The following is a 25,335-nucleotide window of genomic DNA, read 5'->3' on the forward strand; positions in this document are numbered from 1 at the left end:
AAACATGGTAAACGTTGTTTAGAATCAATCCTCAAGGTGTTTTTCACATATCTCTTCATGATATATCGTTCGTTGAAAGCCTCCTCTCTCCTCTCAATCACTGGATGACTGCGTGCAGCTTGTAGATTACGCACCAATTTAGACAAAGGACAACGGGCGGACCCCTGGTAAATGTAGTCTCTTATGGCCAATCTTCCAATGATATGCCTACAAATACGTCACAATGCTGCAGACACCTTGGAGAAACGATAGAAAGGGCAGGCTCATTCCCGGCGCATTCACAGCCATATAAGGAGACAATGGAAAACAGAGCTTCAAAAATTCTGCCCATTTCCTGGTTGAAGTTTCATCTTGGTTTCGCCTGTAGCATGAGTTCTGTGGCACTCACAGATAATATCTTTGCAGTTTTGGAAACCTTAGTGTTTTCTTTCCAAAGCTGCCAATTATATGCATAGTCGAGCATCTTTTCATGACAAAATATTGCGCTTAAAACGGGCACGTTTTTTTATCCATAAATTGAAAGAGCGCCCCCTATATCCAAGAAGTTAAAGCCTATAAAAGGGCATACAAGACTAGTCTGTTTGGGCCTTCTGAACGAGACCCTGGTAGACCTTCTGTTAGGGGCAGGACAATACCAGGATCGCAATGCTCATTCGTATCATGGCAAAGGAAAACACGAAGCGGATTTAACTTCTTTAGGAAAGCAGCCATAATGTTGGAAACAAACATTATGTTGTCATCCAGAACAACATATTTATTTGTCAAGTTATAATAAATAATATTTTACATACAGCATGTTTTCAAAGGACCAAATAGTTTGGTCTGTATTGTGTTTACATTTTTGCCATGGAAGATATTTTGCAAAGCTGGTATCGTCCCGGACCTACTTTCTGCAGTGAGGAAACATTTCGCAAAGGAAATTTACAGTGGTACAAGTACTATGCAGCAGGTAGCCGAGGTTAGAGCGTTGGGCCAGAATCTGGTTTGAATCCCGAAGTTGAATTAATGTCATTGTGAATCCCAATTGCTCCAGGTGTGCTGGACAATGGTGATCCTGGACGCGACCCCACACCCTGCGGGTGTCTGAGGGGGAGTTGGGATACGCAAGACAAATATTTCCATTACACACTTGCACCGATGAACACTTGTATACGTGTGTAAAAGGACAAATATAAGCATCCCCAAAGTATTATTATATGCTTAACTCTGTGCAGCAGTTCCCCCCTGGCAGTGAGATTTGGATAATGTATAAATGACTAGTATGTCCTCTACGGTTCCAGAAGCTTCCAGTCCACCAGCCAACTTTTTTTGCATCGTTTTCAAAGCATTAAAAGCCCAAACTCAGCTCGAGTTGGATCATTTTGATATGTATAGGCTATTATATGTCTAATTCATGTCATTACAATTAAAATTTTAAAATGCATGATATATTCATAAGCTTAATGGCTCCCATGGTGATAGTAATCTATTGGCCCATTTTCATTCCATTCAAGTCATTCATTTACGAATCATCTGCAAAGCTTAATATAGCATTTCACCCAGTGTGATATTCTTTATTGGAAAAGAACTACTGGTTCTTTACCAAAACCCCAATTCAAAAGACATGCTAAATGGTAACTCTCAACCCCAATTTCAGCCTTTGCCCAAACCCTTCAAATAATAATACATTTTTAAAAAATGCATTCAGATGAGAAGTTGTGGGTGGGGGGAATTGCGCATAAATATTCATTTTTGGGGGTGGGTGAACAGTTGAACCTGACGGCAACACTTTCTTACTAAAGCATACTTACCAGATGTCCACTGTCACGCTCTGATGATAAAATGATGTGCATCGAGAGCATATACAGCTCTTGATAGCGCACAGCGGTAAGGCAGCGAGTTCCTTACATCTATTGCCACTTGTAGTGTAAGTCTAAATCCACCACGGTGCACCTCAATCTTTGAACTGTGGACTCACATTTAACGTGGTAACATGTTAGGAAGAAAAGTGCAATCATCACCTTGAAAATGAAGATAAGGGTCCTCAATTCCATCCAACCAGTATTTCAGTATTTACGCAGAAGCTCTTCTTCCAATGGTCAAATTAACTCACAGATTGGTCTTGGGTACTGTATAAAAACCGACAACTACTACAAGGGCGACCCCTCTCACAGGAATGATTTCACTTTTCAGAATTATAAGTGTGTGGGCACGAGATGATTATTGTAAGAAAATTATAAAAAGTCATTTAAAAAAAGATCTGCCCCACGTGGGATTAGAACTCACAACCATTAAACTATGACCCAACTGTCTTAGCAGACTGTGACACCAAGTCATAGCAGGTAGAAAAAAATACTACGAGTTGACATGACACCATTGTCATCTATTTCTTGTCACAATGGATGTAGCTACAAATAAAAACCTATAATCCTCATAGCCTAAGTGTGTTTTTTTTCTTTGTAAAAGCACATTAGAAGTGTATGAAACAGAAAGCAAAAAACATTGAATTTGGTCATATGTGGGAATATGGCTTACTGCTTTTAGAATTTTGTGTAATGTCAGTAGTCTACTCAAGGAAGCATGCAAAATATGTTGGCACACTCCACTTAAGAAGAACATTGCCAAATAAGGAGCACCTGTCACCTGCTTTTATAGTAAACCTTGAGGAAGTACCACTCAGCACATCTAGAAAAGAGTGTATTTCATACCGAACCCTTACCTTGAGATGATGTAATAGAACCTTCTGAAGGTGCCTTGACATCACGATTTCAATGGGAGGGTTGAACCGCTAGGGGCAAAGAGCACTACACTACTTAAAATACCTAAATATATCCCTTTTGACAAACTATCAAAATGAAGACCAGAATTGACATGTCTCACTACAACTAAGCCTAAAACATCTGATTGTCGAAGATTTTTTTTGTTCATGAAAGTTACTCTTTGTGATTCCTCTCTCATTCTCTCCTCACTTATGCTCTACTCCCTTTCTCCATCTCTCAGTAATATTTCCTCCCTGTATCTCATCCTCCCTCTCTCCCCATTCCTCAGTCATTTTTCTACCAGCAGCCCACGAGGCAGTCATGTGCAGCTGGCAGAGTGCCAGTGTTTACAGGGAGCAGCCAGTGGCCAATTAAACCGAGAGCCAGTTAATGTCCCATCCATCCATGTGTGTCCAGGTTTTTGTTAGTCAGTAATAGTCAGCTTTTGGACGATATTTTTTTTTTTAAACGTCGATAAACAAAATTGGTGCCACCCAATTGTCCAGGAGAAGAAAAAATCCCATTGCAAAATAATGCTTTGATGGAAACACTTTTGACTGGTCATGCTTATCGATTTGTAGGTTAATTTGCATAATTTCGTGAATATTAAATTGGTGTGTGTACATCATATTCATTATGTGTTTTATTTATCACACTCGTACAACATACAGATCCAGAGCCTTTGAGCGGAAAATCTGTCAGTGTGAGAGCTGCTGCTACAGCATTTCAAACAGCAAATGAATGCATAGGCAACGGAAGGCAGGCAACGTGCAAGCAACTTGCAATGAGCTGGAGGCAGCATGCATTTGGAAAACATATGCCTAGTTGTTTGAAACCTGAACATTTTACTACATCCTATGAGGCATGCTTTACCTTGCGTCAAAGTAGCCAAGCCAAATGCAGACCACATCTGCGGAGGCAATTATTTTATATAAACTTCCTTTCATTGTCCAGTAGCCAAAGGCACAATCCTAGTCATATTACATTTCTATTTTAGTCATTTAGCAGACACTCTTATTCAGAACGACTTACAGTAGCAATTAGGGTTAGGTACCTTGCTCAATCTATGCTAGTTGTTGCATATCCGACCTAGAATACGTGAACATCTATAAGTACCTAGGTTTCTGGCTAGACTGTAAACTCTCCTTCCAGACTCATATCAAACATCTCTAATCTAAAATCAAATCTAGAGTCGGCTTTCTATTTCGCAACAAAGCCTCCTTCACTCACGTCGCCAAACTTACCCTAGTAAAACTGACTATCCTACCGATCCTCGACTTCGGCGATGTCATCTACAAAATAGCTTCCAATACTCTACTCAGCAAACTGGATGCAGTTTATCACAGTGCCATCCGTTTTGTTACTAAAGCACCTTATACCACCCACCACTGCGACCTGTATGCTCTAGTCGGCTGGCCCTCGCTACATATTCGTCGCCAGACCCACTGGCTCCAGGTCATCTACAAGTCCATGCTAGGTAAAGCGCCGCCTTATCTCAGTTCACTGGTCACGATGGCAACACCCACCCGTAGCACGCGCTCCAGCAGGTGTATCTCACTGATCATCCCTAAAGCCAACACCTCATTTGGCCGCCTTTCCTTCCAGTTCTCTGCTGCCTGTGACTGGAACGAATTGCAAAAATCTCTGAAGTTGGAGACTTATCTCCCTCACCAACTTTAAACATCTGCTATCTGAGCAGCTAACCGATCGCTGCAGCTGTACATAGTCCATCGATAAATAGCCCACCCATTTCACCTACCCCCATACTGTTTTCATTTATTTACTTTTCTGCTCTTTTGCACACCAGTATCTCTACCTGCACATGACCATCTGATCATTTATCACTCCAGTGTTAATCTGCTAAATTGTAATTATTCGCCTACCTCCTCATGCCTTTTGCACACAATATATATAGACTCTTTTTTTTCTACTGTGTTATTGACTTGTTTATTGTTTACTCCATGTGTAACTCTGTGTTGTTATCTGTTCACACTGCTATGCTTTATCTTGGCCAGGTCGCAGTTGTAAATGAGAACTTGTTCTCAACTAGCCTACCTGGTTAAATAAAAGGTGAAATATTTTTATTTTTTTAAATAAAATTAGATCTGTCCTCTTTCTAAATGTCTAATGGATATTTTCATCTGTCACGTGAAACCGCTAGCATGAGCGGACATTCATGCATAGCCTACTGCCTTGTGCGCATTGCTGTGCTTAAAATGTGAACAAGCTAAACGTTCTGATCTCTAGCATCAGACTCATTGCATTTTACTTTTCTTTTATGTAGTCTAGGCACACTGGTTGTATGAATTTGGGATCCATCGCCCCACAACTGTCCTAGAGTGTATGGAATAGGACATTTCGTTCACGCCAAGCTGACCAATAGAATAGGTCAACTTTTATACTATGGGGGAATAGTAGACTGACATAGGCTAGTGATTTTGCTGTTCGTGAGCTGAGGAAAAGTAAAATGTGGACAGTTATTCTAACATCTTCAAAGTGCACATTAGAATTCTGTAAGAAGGACCGCACATCATTGCATCCTTGACTTGTATTAATACGAATCACCATAATCTAAATGGGATTTCTGTCATTCTGAGCACTGTGAGTGGACACCATATGGGTCCCATAAATTTCTCAAATGTCTGGTAAATTGAAACGATGCCAGTCAAATATCCAGCGACACATTTTCCTATCTCAAACCCTGGTGCGTGTTTATCAGTCCGTCCAACCTGTCTGGGAGAACTGACACACCTGCTTCTCAGAACTACTGAAAAGGGACAGAGATATGGTCTGCATGAACATTATTATTATGTATGCCATTAAGCAGACGCTTTTATCTGAATGGACCTACGCGCTCATAATTTTTTTCATGTATATGTGGTGGCGTGAATCGAACTCACTACCAACTGAGCTAGAGGACCACACTATGTAGCGAGTGTATTATCCAGGCCTGCAGAGTTACTGTACTGTTACTTTTACTGTTCAGTCTAAAAATCAACCTTCTCAGATCAGTCTGCTCAGCCTCAGCCAACCTGAGGCCAACACGAGAGGACAGGTTAAGTAGGGAGGACTAACTAAAACACTCCTTAACATATTTGAATCATTCAGAGTTAAAAGGCCGTCCTTGAAGCACAGAGCTAGGGCTGGGCGGTATACTGTATTTCACTCTATACCAGTATTGATTCTTGGATGGGTTTGGGTTAATGCCAACTATAGAATTTTAATAATTATTCTATTTCCATGATTTCAACAGGTCAGGAAAGTGTTTTAATCCTAAATTGATCTAAATTGCAAGTCAAATAACAATTGCAATATTTGGTCAAAATAATGCCTCAAAATGTTATGCTCATATCGTGCGGGAAATGCAGAAATTAATGAAAATGCTGAAAAATCATTTTTGGTGGAAGTTTGAATAGTATAAAACAATCCGAATGGAGAAAAACCCAATGTAATCACTTACTACTGAAAAAGCTAACGGAGAATTTGTATTACACTGAACAAAAAAATGAATGCAACATGTAAAGTGTTACTCCCATGTTTCATGAGCTGAAATAAAACATGTTCCAAACACACAAAAAGCTTATTTCTCAAATTTTTCACAAATGTATTTACATCCCTGTTAGTGAGCATTTCTCATTTGCAAAGATAATCCATCCACCTGACAGGTGTGGCATATCAAGAAGCTAATTCAACAGCATGATCATTACACAGGTGCACCTTGTGCCGGGGCCAATAAAAGGCAATTCTAAAATGTGCGGTTTTGTCACAACACAATGCCACAATGTCTCAAGTTGAAGGAGCGCGCAATTGGCATGCTGACTGCAGAAATGTCTACCAGAGCTGTTACCAGATAATGTAACGTTCATTTCTCTACCATAAGCCGCCTCAAACGTCATTTTATAAAATTTGGCAGTACGTCCAACCGGCCTCACAACCTCAGACCACGTGTACGGCGTCCTGTGGGCGAGCAGTTTGTGGATGTCAACGTTGTGAACAGAGTGCCCCATGGTGGCAGTGAGGTTACAGTACGGGCAGGCAGGCATAAGCTACGGACAACGAACTAAAATGCATTTTATCAATGGCAATTTCAATAAACAGAAATACCATGATGAGATCCTGAGGCCCACTGTGACACACATTTTGAATGTATCTGTGACCAACAGACACATATCTGTATTCCCAGTGTTGTGAAATCCATAGATTAGGGCATCATTTATTTATTTAAATTGACTGATTTCCTCATGGACCGTAACTCAGTAAAATCTTTGAAGTTATTTCATGTTGCATTTACATTTGTGTTATTATTTCACAACATAAAATATCAAACAAATTTCCATTTTATTTTTATAAATATGATATAATACTTTGGCCATATGGACCAGCCCTACAAAGGTGAAAAAATTCACAGGGGAAATTGGATACGATTCATTATCGATGAATGTGGAGCTCTGGTTGCCCAATGCCATGGACTAGTTTTTTGTCTGTTTCTTGGTGTTTTCTATGAGCCACCGCGTTGACACTGGGTTGTGCGGAGGATAGCTGTGTTTGTTGATGGGCCATTTAGTACTGAAATCATCATCACTGCCTGCATCATTAAAAATCTCAGTTTAATGAGTCTCTGAAAGACTGCCCACACAGCCCACAGTCTGACCCCACGCTTTATGTATTTTGTATCATTTTATATGCTGAGGACTTATCGTCTTTAAAAAACATAAGAGGGGAAATGGTGTTACTTCAGAGTCTGAGCATCTGTACACACACACACTGCAGAGAAGTCAGCACACAGCTAAACAGAGACCCCCAGAGGCCAAGGCTGGCACAGCACGTGTATCAAACCGAGGAAGAGAGCAGCAGGGACGGGCAGGTGGAGGAAGGAAATAAAATTGAGAACTACAGAGAATGAATGCACGAGAGAAATACAGTGCCCTTAGAAATATTCATACCCCTTGACTTAATCCACATTTTGTTGTGTTACAGCCTAAATTAAAAATAAATTAAATGTTTTTTTTTCTCATGTATCACTACACACAATTACCCCACAATGACAAAGTGAAAACATGTTTTTAGAAACTTGAGCAAATTGACTGAAAACGAAACAGAAATATCTCATTTACATAAGTATTCACACCCCAAAGTCAATACATGTTAGATTCACCTTTAGCAGCGATTAAAGCTGTGAGTCTTTCTGGGTAAGTCTCTAAGAGCTTTGCACACCTGGATGGTACAATATTTGCACATTCTTTTTAAAATTCTTCAAGTGCCGTCAAGTTCGTCGTTGATCATAACTGGACAGCCATTCCAATGTCGCGCTATAGATTTAAAAGCTGATTTAAGTCAAAACTGTAACTAGGCCACTCAGGAACATTCAATGTCATCTTCGTAAACAACTCCAGTGTATAGAGAGAGATACAGAAAAAGAGAGAGACTCACATGGGAGTGTTTGACCTTTAAGCCATGTTCTCCCGAACCACAACAGGGTTGGTACATCCTGGTACACCGCAAGCCTGTATCTTTGTAGTGACTGGGTGTATTGATTAGAGGTCGACCGATTAATTAATGGCTGATTAATTAAGACCGATTTCAAGTTTTCATAACAATCGGAAATAAATATTTTTTTATACCTTTATTTAACTAAGCAGGTCAGTTAAGAACACATTCTTATTTTCAATGACGGCCTAGGAACAGTGAGTTAACTGCCTCGTTCAGGGGCAGAACGACAGATTTCGCCTTGTCAGCTCAGGGGATCCAATCTTGCAGCCTTACAGTTAACTAGTCCTACGCAATAACGACCTGCCTCTCTCTCGTTGCACTCCACTAGGAGACTGCCTGTTACGCGAATGCAGTAAGCCAAGGTAAGTTGCTAGCTAGCATTAAACTTATCTTATAGAAAACAATCATAATCACTAGTTAACTACACATGGTTGATGATATTACTAGATATTATCTGGCGTGTCCTGCGTTGCATATCATTTGACTGAGCATACAAGCATCTGACTGAGCGGTGGTAGGCAGAAGCAGGCGTGTAAACATTCATTCAAACAGCACTTTTGTGCATTTTGCCAGCAGCTCTTCGTTGTGCGTCAAGCATTGCGCTGTTTATGACTTCAAGCCTATCAACTCCCGAGATGAAGCTGGTGTAACCGAAGTGAAATGGCTAGCTAGTTAGCGCGCGCTAATAGCGTTTCAAACGTCACTCGCTCTGAACCTTCTAGTAGGTGTTCCCCTTGCTCTGCATGGGTAACGCTGCTTTGATGGTGGCTGTCGTTGTGTTGCTGGTTCGAGCCCAGGGAGGAGCGAGGAGAGGGACGAAAGCTAAACTGTTACACACTGGCAATACTAAAGTGCCTATAAGAACATCCAATATTCAAAGGTTAATGAAATACAAATGGTATAGAGGGAAATAGTCCAATAATTCCTATAATAACTACAACCTAAAACTTCTTACCTGGGAATATTGAAGACTCATGTTAAAAGGAACCACCAGCTTTCATATGTTCTCATGTTCTGAGCAAGGAACTGAAACGTTAGCTTTCTTACATAGCACGTATTTTACTTTCTTCTCCAACACTTTGTTTTTGCATTATTTAAACCAAATTGAACATGTTTCATCATTTACTGAGGCTAAATTGATTTTATTGATGTATTATATTAAGTTAAAATAAGTGTTCATTCACTATTGTTTTAATTGTCATTATTACAAATAAATAAATAAAAATCGGCCGATTAATCGGTATCGGCTTTTTTTTTTGGGTCATCCAATAATCGGTATCGGCATTGAAAAATCATAATCGGTCGACCTCTAGAATTGATACATCCTCCAAAGTGTAATTAATAACTTCACCATGCGCAAAGGGATATTCAATGTCCGCTTTTTATTTTTATCCATCTAGGTGCCCTTCTTTGCGAAGCATTGGAAAACCTCCCTGGTCTTTGTGGTTGAATCTGTGTTTGAAATCCAATGCTCGACTAAGGTACCTTGCAGATAATTGTATGTGTGGGTTACATAGATATAGTCATAAGGCTTACCATAACAAAGGGGTTGAATACTTATTGACTCGAGACATTTCAGATTTCCATTTTTAATTAATTTGTAAATATTTCATTTTGACATTATTGTGGGTAGGCCAGTGACACAAAATCTCTATTTAATCCATTTTAAATGCAGGCTGTAACACAAAAATGTGGAAAAAGTTAAGGGGTGTGAATACTTTCTGAAGGCACTAAGTGTTTAGACTCACAAAGAGAGGAAAAAATAAAAAGGGAAAGTAAAGAAAAAGGGAAAGTGGAGAGAGAAAAAAAAGAGGGAGAGAACGAGATGTTGCGATGGGCGTCCTTACGTCTTGAAACAGTCGTTTGTCCTGGGCCAGGCGCTTGGAGGCCAGGGTCTTGGTGACGTGGTAGAAGGTGAGTAGAGCCCTGTGCTGCTGCAGCCCATCCTGACCCTTCACTGACTCAAGCAGGATGGGTATCAGCTCTGGCCACTGGCGGGGACAGTCCAGACGAGCCACCTTGGCTATCAGCACTGCTATCTGGGTGGCTATCTGGTCATACAGGAAACATATACAATAGGTTAAACATTATTAGAATAATATCAGGAATGTTTTCGGATATCCGGATAGTCAAAACACATGCATTAAAGAAAACATTTTTGTGCAACTTCAAATAGGGACTTGCTCTCTGCTTGATGTTTCAGCACAGACAAGTGGGGGAGGGGCACAAGAGGAGCAGGTGTGTCCGACATGGACGGAGAAAGAGAGAAAGTAGCCAAACCGACTCGTAAAAGTTAGTTGTTGCTGCTATAGGTTATCTATAATCTCGTCTGGTAGTGTCTGTCTTGACTGCATCAAATCAATATAAAGAAGCTAGCTAGCTACACTAGCCAACTAAATTAGTTAGCCAGCTAGCTAGTCAGCAAGGCTAATTGAGGCGATTTTTCTGCGCTCCACGCGTCCTTGTCTACAACAACTAACCAACCGATGCATATCTATATTCACAGTCATGTGAAAGACAGATTAGGGCCTATTGAATTTTTTTAATTGACTGCTTTCCTTATATGAATTGCAACTCCGTGAAATCTTTGAAATTGTTACATGTTGCGTTTATATTTTTGTGTATAAAAATCACGATCTGCCTGGTAAACACTAGTTCCTATCTTTTAAAATCACTGGGCTCTCCCGTGATTACTGGAGATATGGAACACCGGCAGCAGACACACTGGTACGTGGCTATTAAGACACACCATGTTCGATCAACAGAGCAAACCGTTTCCAGTTAGCAGCAGCTCAGTGCTAGTATGTTTGAATAGCCATTACGGTAGCAGGTTTGCCAGCATGCTGATGAAGTTGTACTGCACCAAAGTTATGGGACTGTTGTCCGAAACACTGACAAATAATCACAAAAATCCTTAGCTAGATGGCTGGTGCACTCGAATGAGTGGATAAGCCACTGGGAGTAAACGGATATAGGAATGCACTTTGGTCAAAGAGTGATGACAGACACAGAAGCCCAGTCAAGGATTTTAATGATGCAACAGAGTATACATGTAGTCTGTGTACAGAGGGAAACAGGATAAAATAAATACAAAAATTACTACAATGTAAATCCAATAAACAATATTATGTTAATGTCAGAGATCTCTACACAATTTACAATAAGAGAAAAAGAACACCATAATTCCTCTCAGGAGAATTAACATTACAGTAACAACAACTGGAAGGCTAATTCCAATTGTACAAAATAGTAGAACTGGTGAAGAAAGTTACTCCTCTACATACAAATATCTTGTATTTACAGATAACAGCAGCAACAGGAATATTATAAAAGTGAAATACGTATTTGTTCTGACTTACATTTGTTTAAAAAACGCACAAATATCCCTGCAAATTAAAACTGTCTGATCTCCACAAAAGCCAACCGAACTGAGAAATAAGATCAATTTCTATACTAACAATTGGTTGCCATGGTGAATACTCCAATAATAATTGGTAGAACACATGAAAGGAAACAAAAATAATTCACTGGAATCTCAAAATGAAAAAAAACGTGTACATCAATAAATAGGTTCTGGTACATCAAATTACATTTAGAGGATTCTAAATTCAAATCTACTGGGCTTTTATCCATCCACACCAGAATTAGTGTAACTAATTCAAACGTATTAAAAGCCTCCATCTTTCTTTCTACGAAGGGAGGTCTGCGTCCTCATGGTGGGCATCAGCTCCACCCGTTGTACCCCATTGTGTCTGTAGGGCAGTGCCATCGGAGTCCTAACGCGGGCTCTTCAGGGTCCACACAGTCTTGGGAGAGCCACAGTTCTGTGCTCACAGATCTTGCTTCTTTAGGGAGATGCTCAACAGCTGGGATATTACTCGCCCATTGGCTGATCTCAAATCCTTCTGTGGCAAGCAGAGTCCTTGACTTGTTCACCAGCTGGCGTGCTTCCTGGTATTCAGGGATGCTGTGCAGGCAATTGTCGACTTAGAAGGCATGTTCCACCATCTGTAGCACATCCTCATTACAATCCTTATGATCGCACACATGTAGCTGCAAGGCGAATGTGGCATAAAAGAGGCTGCAGGTTGTGCCAAAAGGAAGCACCTGTCATTCATAGACGATTGAGGTCATCTGAACAGGAGATGGTGGAAGTGAACAGGCACTGTTGTTCCTTGCCGGAATTGGACAGGAAGTTAGAAGGCCCTTGGAGTGTCCAACCAAGTCTTGTGTTGACTGCAACAGGTTCACCTTAAGGTCCCATGAACACCGGTTCCATCTGCGTTAAGAAGTGGGGGTGATCTGAACCAATCAGGACCAGGGGACTGACCTTGGTGAAATTCGTCTGACGAAACCAAAATGTAACTCTTTGGCCTGAATGCAAAGCATCACGTCTGATGAAACCAGGCAGCGCTCATCATCTGGCCAACATCATTCCTACGGTGAAGCATGGTGGTGCAGCATCATGCTGTGGGGATGATTTTCAGCAGCGGGTAGTGGGAGACGAGTCAGGATCAAGGGAAAGATGAACGGAGCAAAGTACAGAGAGATCCTTGAGGAAATCCTGCTCCATAGTGCTCAGGACCTCAGACTGGGGTGAAGGATCACCTTCCAACAGGACAATGACCCTAAGCATACAGCCAAGACAATGCAGAAGTGGCTTCGGGACAGGTCTCTGAATGCCCTAGAGTGGCCCAGCCAGAGACCGGACTTGAACCTGATCAATCATCTCTGGAGAGACCTGAAAATAGTTGTGCATCGACACTCCCCATCCAACCTGACAGAGCTTGAGAGAATCTGCAGAGAAGAATGGGAGAAACTCCCCAAATACAGGTGTGCTAAGCTTGTAGCATCATACCCAAGAAGACTCGAGGCTGTAAATTGCTGCCAAAGCTGCTTCAACAAAGTACTGAGTAAATGGTATGAATACTGATGTAAATGCGATTTCAAATAAAAAATTTAAAAACCCAAACATTTCTAAAAACCCGTTTTCGCTTTGTCATTGTGGGAATTTGACATTTGAGAAACATGGATAAACATCTAATTCTGGCGTGAGACAGAGCTGGTAGGTTCTACATGCATTGTCTTAACTTCTTGGTGACAGGGGGCAGTATTTTCACGTCCTGATGAAATGCATGCCCAAATTCAACTGCCTGCTACTCATCCACAGAAGATAAGATATGCATATTATTAGTATATTTGGATAGAAAACTGAAGTTTCTAAAACTGTTTGAATCATGTATGTGAGTATAACAGAAGTTATTTAGCAGGCGAATCCCCGAGGACAAACCATTCAGATTTATTTTATTTTTATTTTTGGGGGGTCACTCTCTTTTCAATGGTCTTTTCATTGGGAATCCAGATGTCTAAGGGACCTTCTTGCAGTTCCTATCGCTTCCACTGGACGTCAACAGTCTTTAGAAATTGGTTGAGGTTATTCCTTTGTGTAATGAAGAAGTATGGCCATCTTGAACGAGGGTCACTTGAAGTGTACTGTTAGATAGAGGCGCGTGACCAGAAAGCATGCTTCAGTTTGTTTTCTTCCTGTATTGAACACAGATCATCCCGTCTTCAATTTTATCTATTTTTTAAGTTAAAAAATACCTAAAAGTTGTATTACAAAAGTAGTTTGAAATGTTTTGGCAAAGTTTACAGGTAACTTTTGAGATATTTTGTAGTCACGTTGCCCAAGTTGGAACCAGTGTTTTTCTGGATCAAACGCGCCAAATAAATTGACATTTTGTGATATATATCGACGGAATTAATCGAACAAAATGACCATTTGTGATGTTTATGGGACATATTGGAGTGCCAACAAAAGCAGCTCGTCAAAGGCATGAATTATATTTTTTATTTCTGCGTTTTGTGTGGCGCCCGCAGAGTTGAAATATGCTTTCTCTCTTTTGTTTACGGAGGTGCTATCCTCAGATAATGGCATCGTTTGCTTTCGCCGAAAAACCTTTTTGAAACCTGACGTGTTGGCTGGATTCACAAGTGTAGCTTTAATTTGCTATCTTGCATGTGTAATTTAATGAACGTTTGATTTTTATAGTAAATGATTTGAATTTGGCGCTTTGCATTTTCCCTGGCTTTTGGCCAGGTGGGACGCTATATCCCAGACGTTAGCGTCCCACATATCCCAGAGAGGTTAAACGCTTTGAATTAATAATCACCTGAGAAAGCGCTGTCCATTTCATTGCGTTTGGCTTTCAAAGAACATCCACAATTACAATGTTTTCCACTCAGTTTCAAACAGTTGTTGAACTTTTTCTTCAAATTGATCATCACAGTGAGGTCAAAAAATGTAGCCTAACTGAGTTTTAAAAGCTTGCTAATGTTTTGATATGTGTTTGATGTGATTTTCAATTGCATTTGCATCGATGTCAGAGTGGTTGGAGGGACTACTCCCCCACTGTTTCCAGGCAGCGCGCAGTTTCGGGCAGGCCTACAGGACCATCCAGTTGTGAAGTATGGACTGCGATTCCCGGCGAGTCTATAGCTTTCTCACGATGGTAAAGACTACACATTTGATTCTCCGGATGAGGGTATGGCTCACATTCAACGTCACATCAAGAAGTCTTGAATTTGCCCATAGATCAGCAACTGTTGCTTGCAAACTGTGGATAGTATAAGTAAGTAGCCCACCTGTGGTACAACTACGTTTAGTGAAAAAGTACTATTCTTGTACAGTTCGGGAGTTGGCGAGCCCACTCAAACTCATTTGATATCATCTAGTGTGCTTGCCTTACAAGCATTCAGTCATATTAATTTCATTGTATTAATGTTTTACTTTACTCCTTTGTTTCCAGACTGTCTCATTCACCTATTTGGTTTGTTTACATAGTGCCTCAGTGACTCAAAATATTTTTGGTTATTGGTTCACTGCATCCGTTTATACCGACCCAGTAAACAGAAAATGTTTTGAGGCTACACGTTTTTGGGGGCCTTCGCTTCAATTTTAAAGGTTTTGAATGTCATTTATGCCCAGTAAACTTTCAACGCTGCACACACATTTTTTGGGGTCTTGGCTGTAAGTTGTCTTATTGTCCAACCAGACAATTATTCTTTTTTAATCGTCTTACTACGATTTGCCTACATCAAATTAGGTTTTTGGTTGAGAGCCTTGATACATTTTATTTATTTTCTCTCTCAATGCCTGTTATAAGACTGGGAATATAATTATATATAATTACATATTGACATATTGTCTACAAGTGGTACTTTTGCACTCTCTTTTTTTTCTCTTTTTGCTGCTTGATCCAGTAACACAAAACACAACTTTAAAGAACGGGACTGTGGGTTTGGGTTTAACACCGCACTCTCACAGACATACTGTGCCAAGAACATGTTCTATTTAGGCTTATACCTCGTTTGGGGAGGAATTGTTTGGGATCAGGGGAGATGGTTGTGGGGAGGAAGGAGGTTGAATTGTTCAGTTCTAATGTTATCATTGTCTTTTTAGTTGTTTTTTTAAGACAAGTTATTCTGGGGTTTTTGGGTATTCATTGCTTTTCCACTCTATGCTCTAATCACAGGGTTGTATAACGGGAGTGCTCAGGGTGGCCGAAATAATACGATCAGGTACATTTCGTAGAATATCAAAGGGGCTAACAACCCTGTGAAGCGTAAGAGGGTGCGGACACACTTAAAGGGTTTGAACACAAATGTTGCATTTCTACAAGAGACTCACTTGAGGACTGGTGAGCACTTTAGGATGCGTAGGGACTGGGTTGGACAAGTGTTCCACTCTAACTTTCATAGTAAATCAAGAGGTGCTGCCATTATCGTCCTTAGGGACGATACGTCATAGTAACCGGTAAACTGTTTTCTACCCCTCTTGTTTTGGCTCGTCATTATGCTCCCAGTTGGGATGACAAGTTTAATTTCTTCCTTTTTTCTGCTAAACCCAATTTTGATTCCCATTTGTTGATTTTAGGGGGGGGGGGGTGTCAACTGTACAATGTCCCCAGTTCTTGACAAGTTCTCACAAAGAACTACAGGCCTATCTAAATGTGCCCTACTTATTCAATAATTTCTTCAGAAATATGCTATGTTTGAGGCCTGGTGTTTCCTACACCCTACAGATAGACAATATTCCTTTTTTTCTCATGTTCATCAAACATACTCCCACACTGATTACTTATTTTTGGACAAAAAACTTCTGCCTTCGGAGGTGACCTTATGAGAGTATTTTTTACTTCTGACCCTTCACCATGAATGCTTGAACTAGATTTTCCCCAGCGACCTCCTGTTTTATCAATGGCGTTTTAACCCCCTTTTACTCTCAGCTAAGGAGTTTGTCAATTTCATTTCTGCTGAAATCACCTTATTCCTAGAAAGTAATTAAACCCCAGGTACAGTTGAAGTCGGAAGTTGACATACACTTATGTTGGTGTCATTAAAACTCGTTTTTCAACCACTTCATGAATTTCTTGTTAACAAACTATAGTTTTGGCAAGTTGGTTAGGACATCTACTTTGTGCATGACAAGTCATTTTTCCAACAATTGTTGACAGACCAATTATTTCTCTGTGTCAGAAGTTTACATACACTAAGTTGACTGTGCCTTTAAACAGCTTGGAAAATTTCAGAAAATGTCATGGCTTTAGAAGCTTCTGATAGGCTAATTGACATCATTTGAGTCATTTGGAGGTTTACCTGTGGATATATTTCAAGGCCTACCTTCAAACTAAGTTCCTCTTTGCTTGACATCATGGGAAAATCAAAAGAAATCAGCAAAGACCTCATTCAATTTTTTTTTGACCTCCACAAGTCTGGTTCATTCTTGGAGACAATTTCCAAATGCCTGAAGGTACCACGTTCATCTGTACAAACAATAGTACACAAGTATAAACACCATGGGACCACGCAGCCGTCATACCGCTCAGGAAGGAAACGCGTTCGGTCTCCTAGAGATGAACGTACTTTTGTGCAAAAAGTGCAAATCAATCCCTGAACAACAGCAAAGGACCGTGTGAACATGCTGGAGGAAATAGGTACAAAAGTATCTATAGCCACAGTAAAACGAGTCCTATGTCGACATAACCTGAAAGGCCGCTCAGCAAGGAAGAAGCCACTGCTCCAAAACCACCATAAAAAAAGCCAGACTACGGTTTGCAACTGCACATGGGGACAAAGATGTTACTTTCTGGAGAAATGTCCTCTGGTCTGATGAAACAAAAATAGAAGTGTTTGGCCATAATGACCATCGTTATGTTTGGAGGAAAAAGGGGGAGTCTTGCAAGCCGAAGAACACCATCCCAACCGTGAAGCACGGGGGTAGCAGCATCATGTTGTGGGGGTGCTTTGCTGCAGGAGGGACTGTTGCACTTCACAAAATAGATGGCTTAATGAGGAAAGAAAACGGACAGGCTTACGGACAACGAAGTCAAGGTATTGGGAGTGGCCATCACAAAGCCCTGACCTCAGTCCTAAAGAAAATTTGTGGGCAGAACTGAAAAAGCGTGTGTGAGCAAGGAGGCCTACAAACTTGACTCAGTTACACCAACTCTGTCAGGAGGAACAGGCCAAAATTCACCCAACTTATTGTGGGAAGCTTGTGGAAGGCTACCCAAAACGCTACCCAAAACATTTGACCCAAGTTATACAAACAATTTAAAGGCAATGCTACCAAATACTAATTGAGAGTATGTAAACTTCTGACCCACTGGGAATGTGATGAAAGAAATAAAAGCTGAAATAAATCCACTCTACTATTATTCTGACATTTCACATTCTTAAAATAAAGTGGTCATCCTAACTGACCTAAGACAGGGAATTGTTACTAGGATCAATTGTCAGGAATTGTGAATAACTGCTGAACCAGCCCTTGGTTATTGATAAATCAGGAAGTCAGATTTCACCATTTAAATTAGTGATGCACTGAAATGACATTTTTGGCCGATACCAATATCCGATATATTCCTTGCCAAAACAAACAATACCGATATTAAAATTTAAAGGCCTTTTAAGCATTCAAAGACAGTTAAATAGTTATAACACACACACGGACGCAGTGGTCTAAAGCACTGTATCTCAGCGCAAGAGGTGTAATACAGTCCCTGGTTCGAATCCAGGCTGTATCACATCCGGCCGTGATTGGGAGTCCCATAGGGCGGCGCACAATTGGCCCAGTTTCATCCGGGTTTGGACGTCATTGTAAATATGAATTTGTTCTTAACTGACTTACCTAGTTAAATAAAGGTTACACACACACCACACTGACTAACAAGTTATTTCGGTGGCATTTACATATGTCCCCATTACCAGTAAATCATCATCAAAACCTATTTCTTTCACTTACTTGCTGTGCTGTTTCGTTGTTCATTTGTCATTTCACTCAACCAGGATTTCATCATAAATTGCCTTGCAAAAGCATTCATCCCCCTTGGCTTTTTCCCTATGTTGTTGTATTACAACCTGTACCTTAAACTGCTTTTTATTTGGACAAAAACAAAATTCTCAAAATTGGTGACATGAAATGGAGAAAAAAGTCATTTAAAAAAAATGCTAAAAAATAAACTGAAAAGTGGTGCGTGCGTGTATATGTACAGTTGAAGTCGGAAGTTTACATACACTTAGGTTGGAGTCATTAAAACTTGTTTTTCAACCACTCCACAAATTTCTTGTTAACAAACTATAGTTTTGGCAAGTCGGTTAGGACATCTACTTTGTGCATGACACAAGTCATTTTTTCAACAATTGTTTACAGACAGGTTATTTCTCGTTTAATTCACTGTATCACAAGTCCAGTGGGTCCGAAGTACATACACTAAGTTGACTGTGCCTTTAAACAACTTGGAAAATTCCAGAAAATGATGTCATGGCTTTAGAAGCTTCTGATAGGCTAATTGACCTAAAGTCAATTGTAGGTGTACCTGTGGAAGTATTTCAAGGCCTACCTTCAAACTCAGTGCCTCTTTGCTTGACGTCATGGGAAAATCAAAAGAAATCAGCCAAGACCTCAGAAAAAATAATTGTAGGCCTCTACAAGTCTGATTCATCCTTGGGGGCAATTTCCAAATGCCTGAAGATACCACGTTCATCTGTACAAACAATAGTAGGCAGGTATAAACACTATGGGACCACGCAGCCATCATACCGCTCAGGATGGAGACGCGTTCTGTCTCCTAGAGATGAACGTACTTTGATGCGAAAAGTGCAAATCAATACCAGAACAACAGCAAAGGATCTTGTGAAGATGCAGGAAGAAAAAGGTACAAAAGTAACGATATCCACAGTAAAACGAGTCCTATATCAACATAACCTGAAAGGCTGCTCAGCAAGGAAGAAGCCACTGCTCCAAAACCGCCATAAAAAGCCAGACTACGGTTTGCAACTGCACATGGGGACAAAGTTGTTACTTTTGAAGAAATGTCCTCTGGTCTGATGAAACAAAAAATAGAACTGTTTGGCTTGCAAGCCGAAGAACACTCTCCCAACCGTGAAGCACGGGGTGGCAGCATCATGTTGTGGGGGTGCTTTGCTGCAGGAGGGACTGTTGCACTTTGACCCAAGTTATACAAACAATTTAAAGGCAATGCTACCAAATACTAATTGAGAGTATGTAAACTTCTGACCCACTGGGAATGTGATGAAAGAAATAAAAGCTGAAATAAATCCACTCTACTATTATTCTGACATTTCACATTCTTAAAATAAAGTGGTCATCCTAACTGACCTAAGACAGGGAATTGTTACTAGGATCAATTGTCAGGAATTGTGAATAACTGAGTTTAAATGTATTTGGCTAAGGTGTATGCAAACTTCCGACTTCAACTGTATGTCCTGCTCTACCATATGGGAGTCTCTCAAAGCATTCCTGCGTGGCCAAAGTATTTCTTATACAGCCAACAAAAACAAAGCTCGCTCTCAGCGGCTTCGAGACCTGAGCGAAGCCATAGCTACATTGGATGAGAAGTATGCTACAGAACCTTCCTCTGATCTACATAAAGAGCGCCAACTACTCCAATCTGAATTTGTTGAGCTTTCTACCAGGCAAGCTGAACAATTACTCTTGCGAGAGTGTATGTATACAGAGTCTATGAACAAGGCGGCAAGGCCAGTAAACTTCTTGCACATCAAATCCGTAAATCTGAGGCCTCACGTTTAATCCCACAAATAAGGACCCTGTCTGGTGCCACCACAGTTATACATAAAGAGATTAATGATCCATTCAAACAATTTTACTCTGCGCTATACACCTCTGAATCTCCTCAAAACCATTTGCTGATTGATTCATTATTTAATGGTCTGAATATGCCTTCAATTGATACAGACTCCCACAACTGTTTAGAAGAATTTACACCTGAGGAGATTGCAACGTTGATTAACGTGCACTGTCCCTGTAAAAATTACATAAACAGCAGTGTCCGCAATGAAAAATGGTAAATCACCGGGTCCGTACGGATTTCCAGACTAATTTTACAGGACGTTTTCTGGTCTGCTTAGCCCATTCTTGTCTCGATTATTTGCAGAGTGCCTTAATACATCAAAGCTACCACCTAGTCTCATCAGGCTTCAATTTCATTACTATTAAATTAAAAACAAAGACCCCCTGGAATGTGGATCCTATCGCCCAGTCTCGCTTTTAAATTGTGATTACAAAATCTTAGCCATGCTCTTAGCCATCCGTATGGAAGGCTTGCTGCACAAGTAATACACTCTGACCAGACTGGCTTTGTGAGAAATAGGCATTTGAATATACTGTAAATCCCAGCGTCGGGGGACCCGGAGGTGGTGGTCTCACTCGATGAGGAAAAAGCTTTTGACCGCGTTGAGTGGGACTACCTAACATCTGCCCTTTATAGATTTGACTTTGGCTCCAAATTCATTGCATGGATAAAGATTCTTTATTTTTCTCCTATGGCTTCGGTACGGGCTATCAACTTGTCCTCTGACTATTTTCCCTTGCACTGTGGATCCAGACGGGTTTGTCCACTCTCCCCCTTGTTGTTTGCTTTGGTAATCGAGCCCCTCACCGTCGCACTGCGCTCTAATGATGCCGTTCAAGGTATACTCAAGACGGGCTTAGAGCAGAAAGTCTCTATATGCTGACAACTTCCTTTTTATCTCCAACCCTGATACCTCATTGCCACGTGTCTTGTCTGTTCTTAAAAATTTTGGATCAATCTCAGGGTACAAGCTGACTCTAGGCAAGAGTGAGCTTTTTCCTGTAAATAAGGCTGCTATAAAGTGCTCTTTTAAAAGCTTTCAGTTTAGGATTGTCTGGGATCAATTCACCTACTTGGGAGTTAAAGTAACAAGGAAATGTTAAAATTTGTTTAAGGAAAACCTTGTTGCTCTAGCATACAGTTTGAAACCATCTTTAACTTTTTGGAATTCGCTACCTCTTTCCCTAATTGGAATGATTAATGTAATTAAAATGAATGAGTTGCCCAAACTTTTATATTTATTTCAATGTTTGACCATCTTTATTCCAAAATCTTTTTTTAATTCACTGGATCAAACATTCATGTATTTTATTTGGGATGGCAAGGTACCACGGATTGGGAGAAAACATTTACAGAAACCTAATGCATTGGGTGGTTTAGCTCGCCCAAATGTTCAGGCATACTATTGGGCTGCAAATTTCAGAGCCCTTTTGTGCTGACTGTAGACTGATCCTACTGGCCCTAGACCACTTTGGGTCCAGATGGAGTCTGGAGCACTTTCTTGTGTGTTGTGCTCGTCTCTCCCAGTGTCCCTAGGCAAAAGATGTGTCAACCCAATACTAAAGCAGTCTCTTAAAATTTGGAATCAGTTCCGTTTAGCCTTTAGCCTCTGAGGCTTTTCTCTATTATGCCCAAACAATCAGAACATTTTTTCCCCTACATCTTTAAATAATGGAGCTTTTCGCATCTGCCACTCACTAGGCCACTCCTCACTGGCCCAAATATTATTTGATGATACATTTGCCTCTTTTGCTCAGCTACAGGAAAAGTTCAACCTCCCCCAATCCCACTTTTCCCCCTATCTCCAGACTAGGAACTTTGTCAGAGCTAACACACCTGAATTTCCCCCTAGGCCTGCAAATACAGCTAGAGAGAGCATCTTTGAGCTAAACTAGCTTCCTAGGGGCGCAAATTCTCATGTATATGCAAATCGTTAATGACTTACAGAACCCTTCTTTTGTGCCTTTAAAGACTCATCTTTTAGCACTAGCCTCATTCAATTCAAAGTGGTTCACCGGATCCACTGGTTTGGAAAAAACATTCTCTGATTTTGATCCTGTGTCCGATGTAAAACGGAACCAGCCACACCGTATCATGTGTTTTGGGGCCGTCACAAACTGTCAGGTTTCTGGGAATTAATATGATTAATGTGACTTCTGGATGCCTTGTTCATCTTGCCCTGTAAAACACTCAAATGTGAGCTTGTTTTGCCCTGTTTTCTATTTTGTTTATGCTTACAAAAAAAAACATTTTTTAATAAAGCATTTTAAACTTTATTTTTGGTTCAGTGGATGGTTGGTTTGTGGCCATGACTATCTGAGTGTGAGTGGTTGCATTTCTCCACGCCTATCCCTTGTCTGTTTACAAGAACAAAGGTGAGGTGTCCGCTCTGTCCCTGTACTACAGATGCCCTTTAACCTTTGTAGCCTACTGCCCGGTGTGTTTAACTTGTCTCAAGTACGGTATCTTTATAGCTAATCTTTTTTATTTGTATTTTTTCTAGTTGAGTATATTATTTATATTGTTTTGTGTTGTCTGGTGTATAAAACTGAATAAACGGAGTATTAAAAAAAAAGTTCCTAGGGTGTCCACGTCATTAAGGACCTATCATGGTCCAGACATACCAACAAAGTTGTGAAGAGTGCACCACAAAGGAGGCCTCCCCGTAAGGACAGATTCCAACTGTTTGGAATCTGACCGCAAGGTGATACAGAGAAAAGTGTGTACAGCCCAGTACATCACTGGGACCAAGCTCCCTGCCATCCAGAACCTCTATACCAGGCGGAGTCAGAGGAAGGCTCTAAAAATGTGGAAAGACACCAGCCACCCAAGTCATTCACTGTTCTCTCGGCTACCGTATGGCAAGCGGTACCGATACACCAAGTCTGGAACCAACAGGACCCTGAACAGCTTCTACCCCCAAGCCATAAGACTGCTAAATAGTGAACCAAATAGTCCGGGTAGCTATCTGCATTTACCCTTTTTGCACTTTTTACCTCAACTACCTCGTACCCCTGCACATCAACTCGGTACTGGTACACCGTGCACAGTATTCAGACTCCTTGACTTTTCCACATAACGTTATTCTAAAATGTACACAAATATTTTTCTTTATCAATCTACACACAATAGCCCATAATGACAAAGCAAAAACAAAAATAAATAGGACATTTACATAACTATTCAGACCCTTTACTCAGTACTTTGTTGAAGCACCTTTGGCAGCGATTACAGCTGAGTCTTCTTGAGTATGACGCTACAATCTTGGCCCACCTGTATTTGGGGAGTTTCTCTCATTCCTCTCTGCAGATCCTCTCAAGCTCTGTCAGGTTGGATAGGGAGCGTAGCTGCACAGCTATTTTCAGGTCTCTCCGGAAATGTTAGTTCAAGTCCGGGATCTGGCTGGGCCTCTCAACGACATTCAGAGACTTGTCCCAAAGCCACTCCTGCGTTGTCTTGGCTTTGTGATTTGGGTGATTGTCCTGTTGGAAGGTGAACTTCACCCCAGTCGGAAGTCCTGGGCGCTCTGGAGCAGACTTTCATCAAGGATCTCTCTGTACTTTGCTCAATCCTGACTAGTCTCCCAGTCCCTGCCACTGAAAAACATCCCCACAGCATGAGGCTGCCACCACCATGCCTCTCCGTTGGGATGGTGCCAGGTTTGCTCCAGATGTGACACTTGCCATTCAGGACAAAGAGTTCGATCTTGGTTTTATCAGACCAGAGAATCTTGTTTCTCATGGTCAGAGTCCTTTAGGTGCCTTTTGGCAAACTCCAAGCGGGCTGTCATGTGCCTTTTACTGAGGAGTGGCTTCTGTCTGGCCACTCTACCGTAAAGGCCTGATTTAGTGGAGTGCTGCAGAGATGGTTGTCCTTCTGGAAGATTCTCCCATCTCCACAGATGAACTCTGGAGCTCTATTAGAGTGAGGATCATGTTCTTGGTCACCTCCATGACCAAGGCGCTTCTCCCCCGATTGCTCAGTTTGGCCAGCTCTAGGAAGAGTCTTGGTGGTTCCAAACTTATTCCATTTAAGAATGATGGAGGCCACTGTGTTCTTGGGGACCTTCAATGCTACAGACATTTTTTGGCACCCTTCCCCAGATCTGTGCCACAACACAATCCTATTCTGACAATTACTTTGACCTTATAACTTTTTTTTGCTCAAACTTCCCCTGTAAACTTGTGGACCTTATATAGACAGGAGTGTGCATTTCCAAATAATGTCCAATCAACTGAATTTACCACAGGTGGACTCCAATCAAGTTGTAGAAACATCTCAAGGATGATCAATGGATACAGGATTCACCTGAGCTCAATTTGTATTAATAGCAAAGGGTGTGAATGTTTATGTAAAATAAGGTATGTTTTTTATTTACATTTGGGGAAAAAAATAAAACTATTTTCAATCATTATGGGGTATTGTGTTTAGATTGCTGAGGATTTTTTCTTTATTTAATCCATTTTAGAATTAGGCCGTAACGTAACAAAATGTGGAAAAGGTCAAGGGGTCTGAATACTTTCCGAAGGCACTGTATATAGCCAAGTTATCGTTTTCATTATTACGTGTTATTACTTTCCTATTATTTCTCAATTTCCTTTCTCTCTGCGTTGTTGGGAAGGGCCCGTAAAGGAAGCATTTCATCTGTTGTTTACGAAGCATGTGAGAAATAACATTTGATATCTTGCTAGGGACTGAAGATGGGCCAATAAGCTTCTGTAAGAAGTGCCACTGCACTGACTGCACAGATGGCAATAAATCTGAATCGTATTTGTATGTGAAGATAATTGGTGTGATCGGGCAAAACTCACTTATCTGCATTACAGTCATAGCAGAGAGAGAACAGGGACATTGATCAAGATGCATTATGGCAAGCGGAGTGTTCTCTTCATTTTGGATTTTTGCTTGTGCATGCATGCAGCACACTCTCTCTG

At 40.8% G+C, this 25,335-nt stretch overlaps 1 protein-coding gene across 1 annotated transcript in view; it reads right to left on the reverse strand.

Moving 5' to 3' along the window:
- The window catches only part of ipo11 (importin 11), a 239,190-nt gene that overhangs the window by 192,895 nt on the left and 20,960 nt on the right, over nt 1–25,335 (reverse strand). Inside the window, exon 5 of the mRNA XM_024418169.2 lies at nt 10,076–10,279. Coding sequence (XP_024273937.1) covers nt 10,076–10,279 — 204 coding nt within the window. The remainder of the gene's footprint in view (nt 1–10,075; nt 10,280–25,335) is intronic.

This window comes from Oncorhynchus tshawytscha, linkage group LG04 (genome assembly GCF_018296145.1).
Source record: "Oncorhynchus tshawytscha isolate Ot180627B linkage group LG04, Otsh_v2.0, whole genome shotgun sequence".
Lineage (NCBI taxonomy): Eukaryota > Metazoa > Chordata > Actinopteri > Salmoniformes > Salmonidae > Oncorhynchus > Oncorhynchus tshawytscha.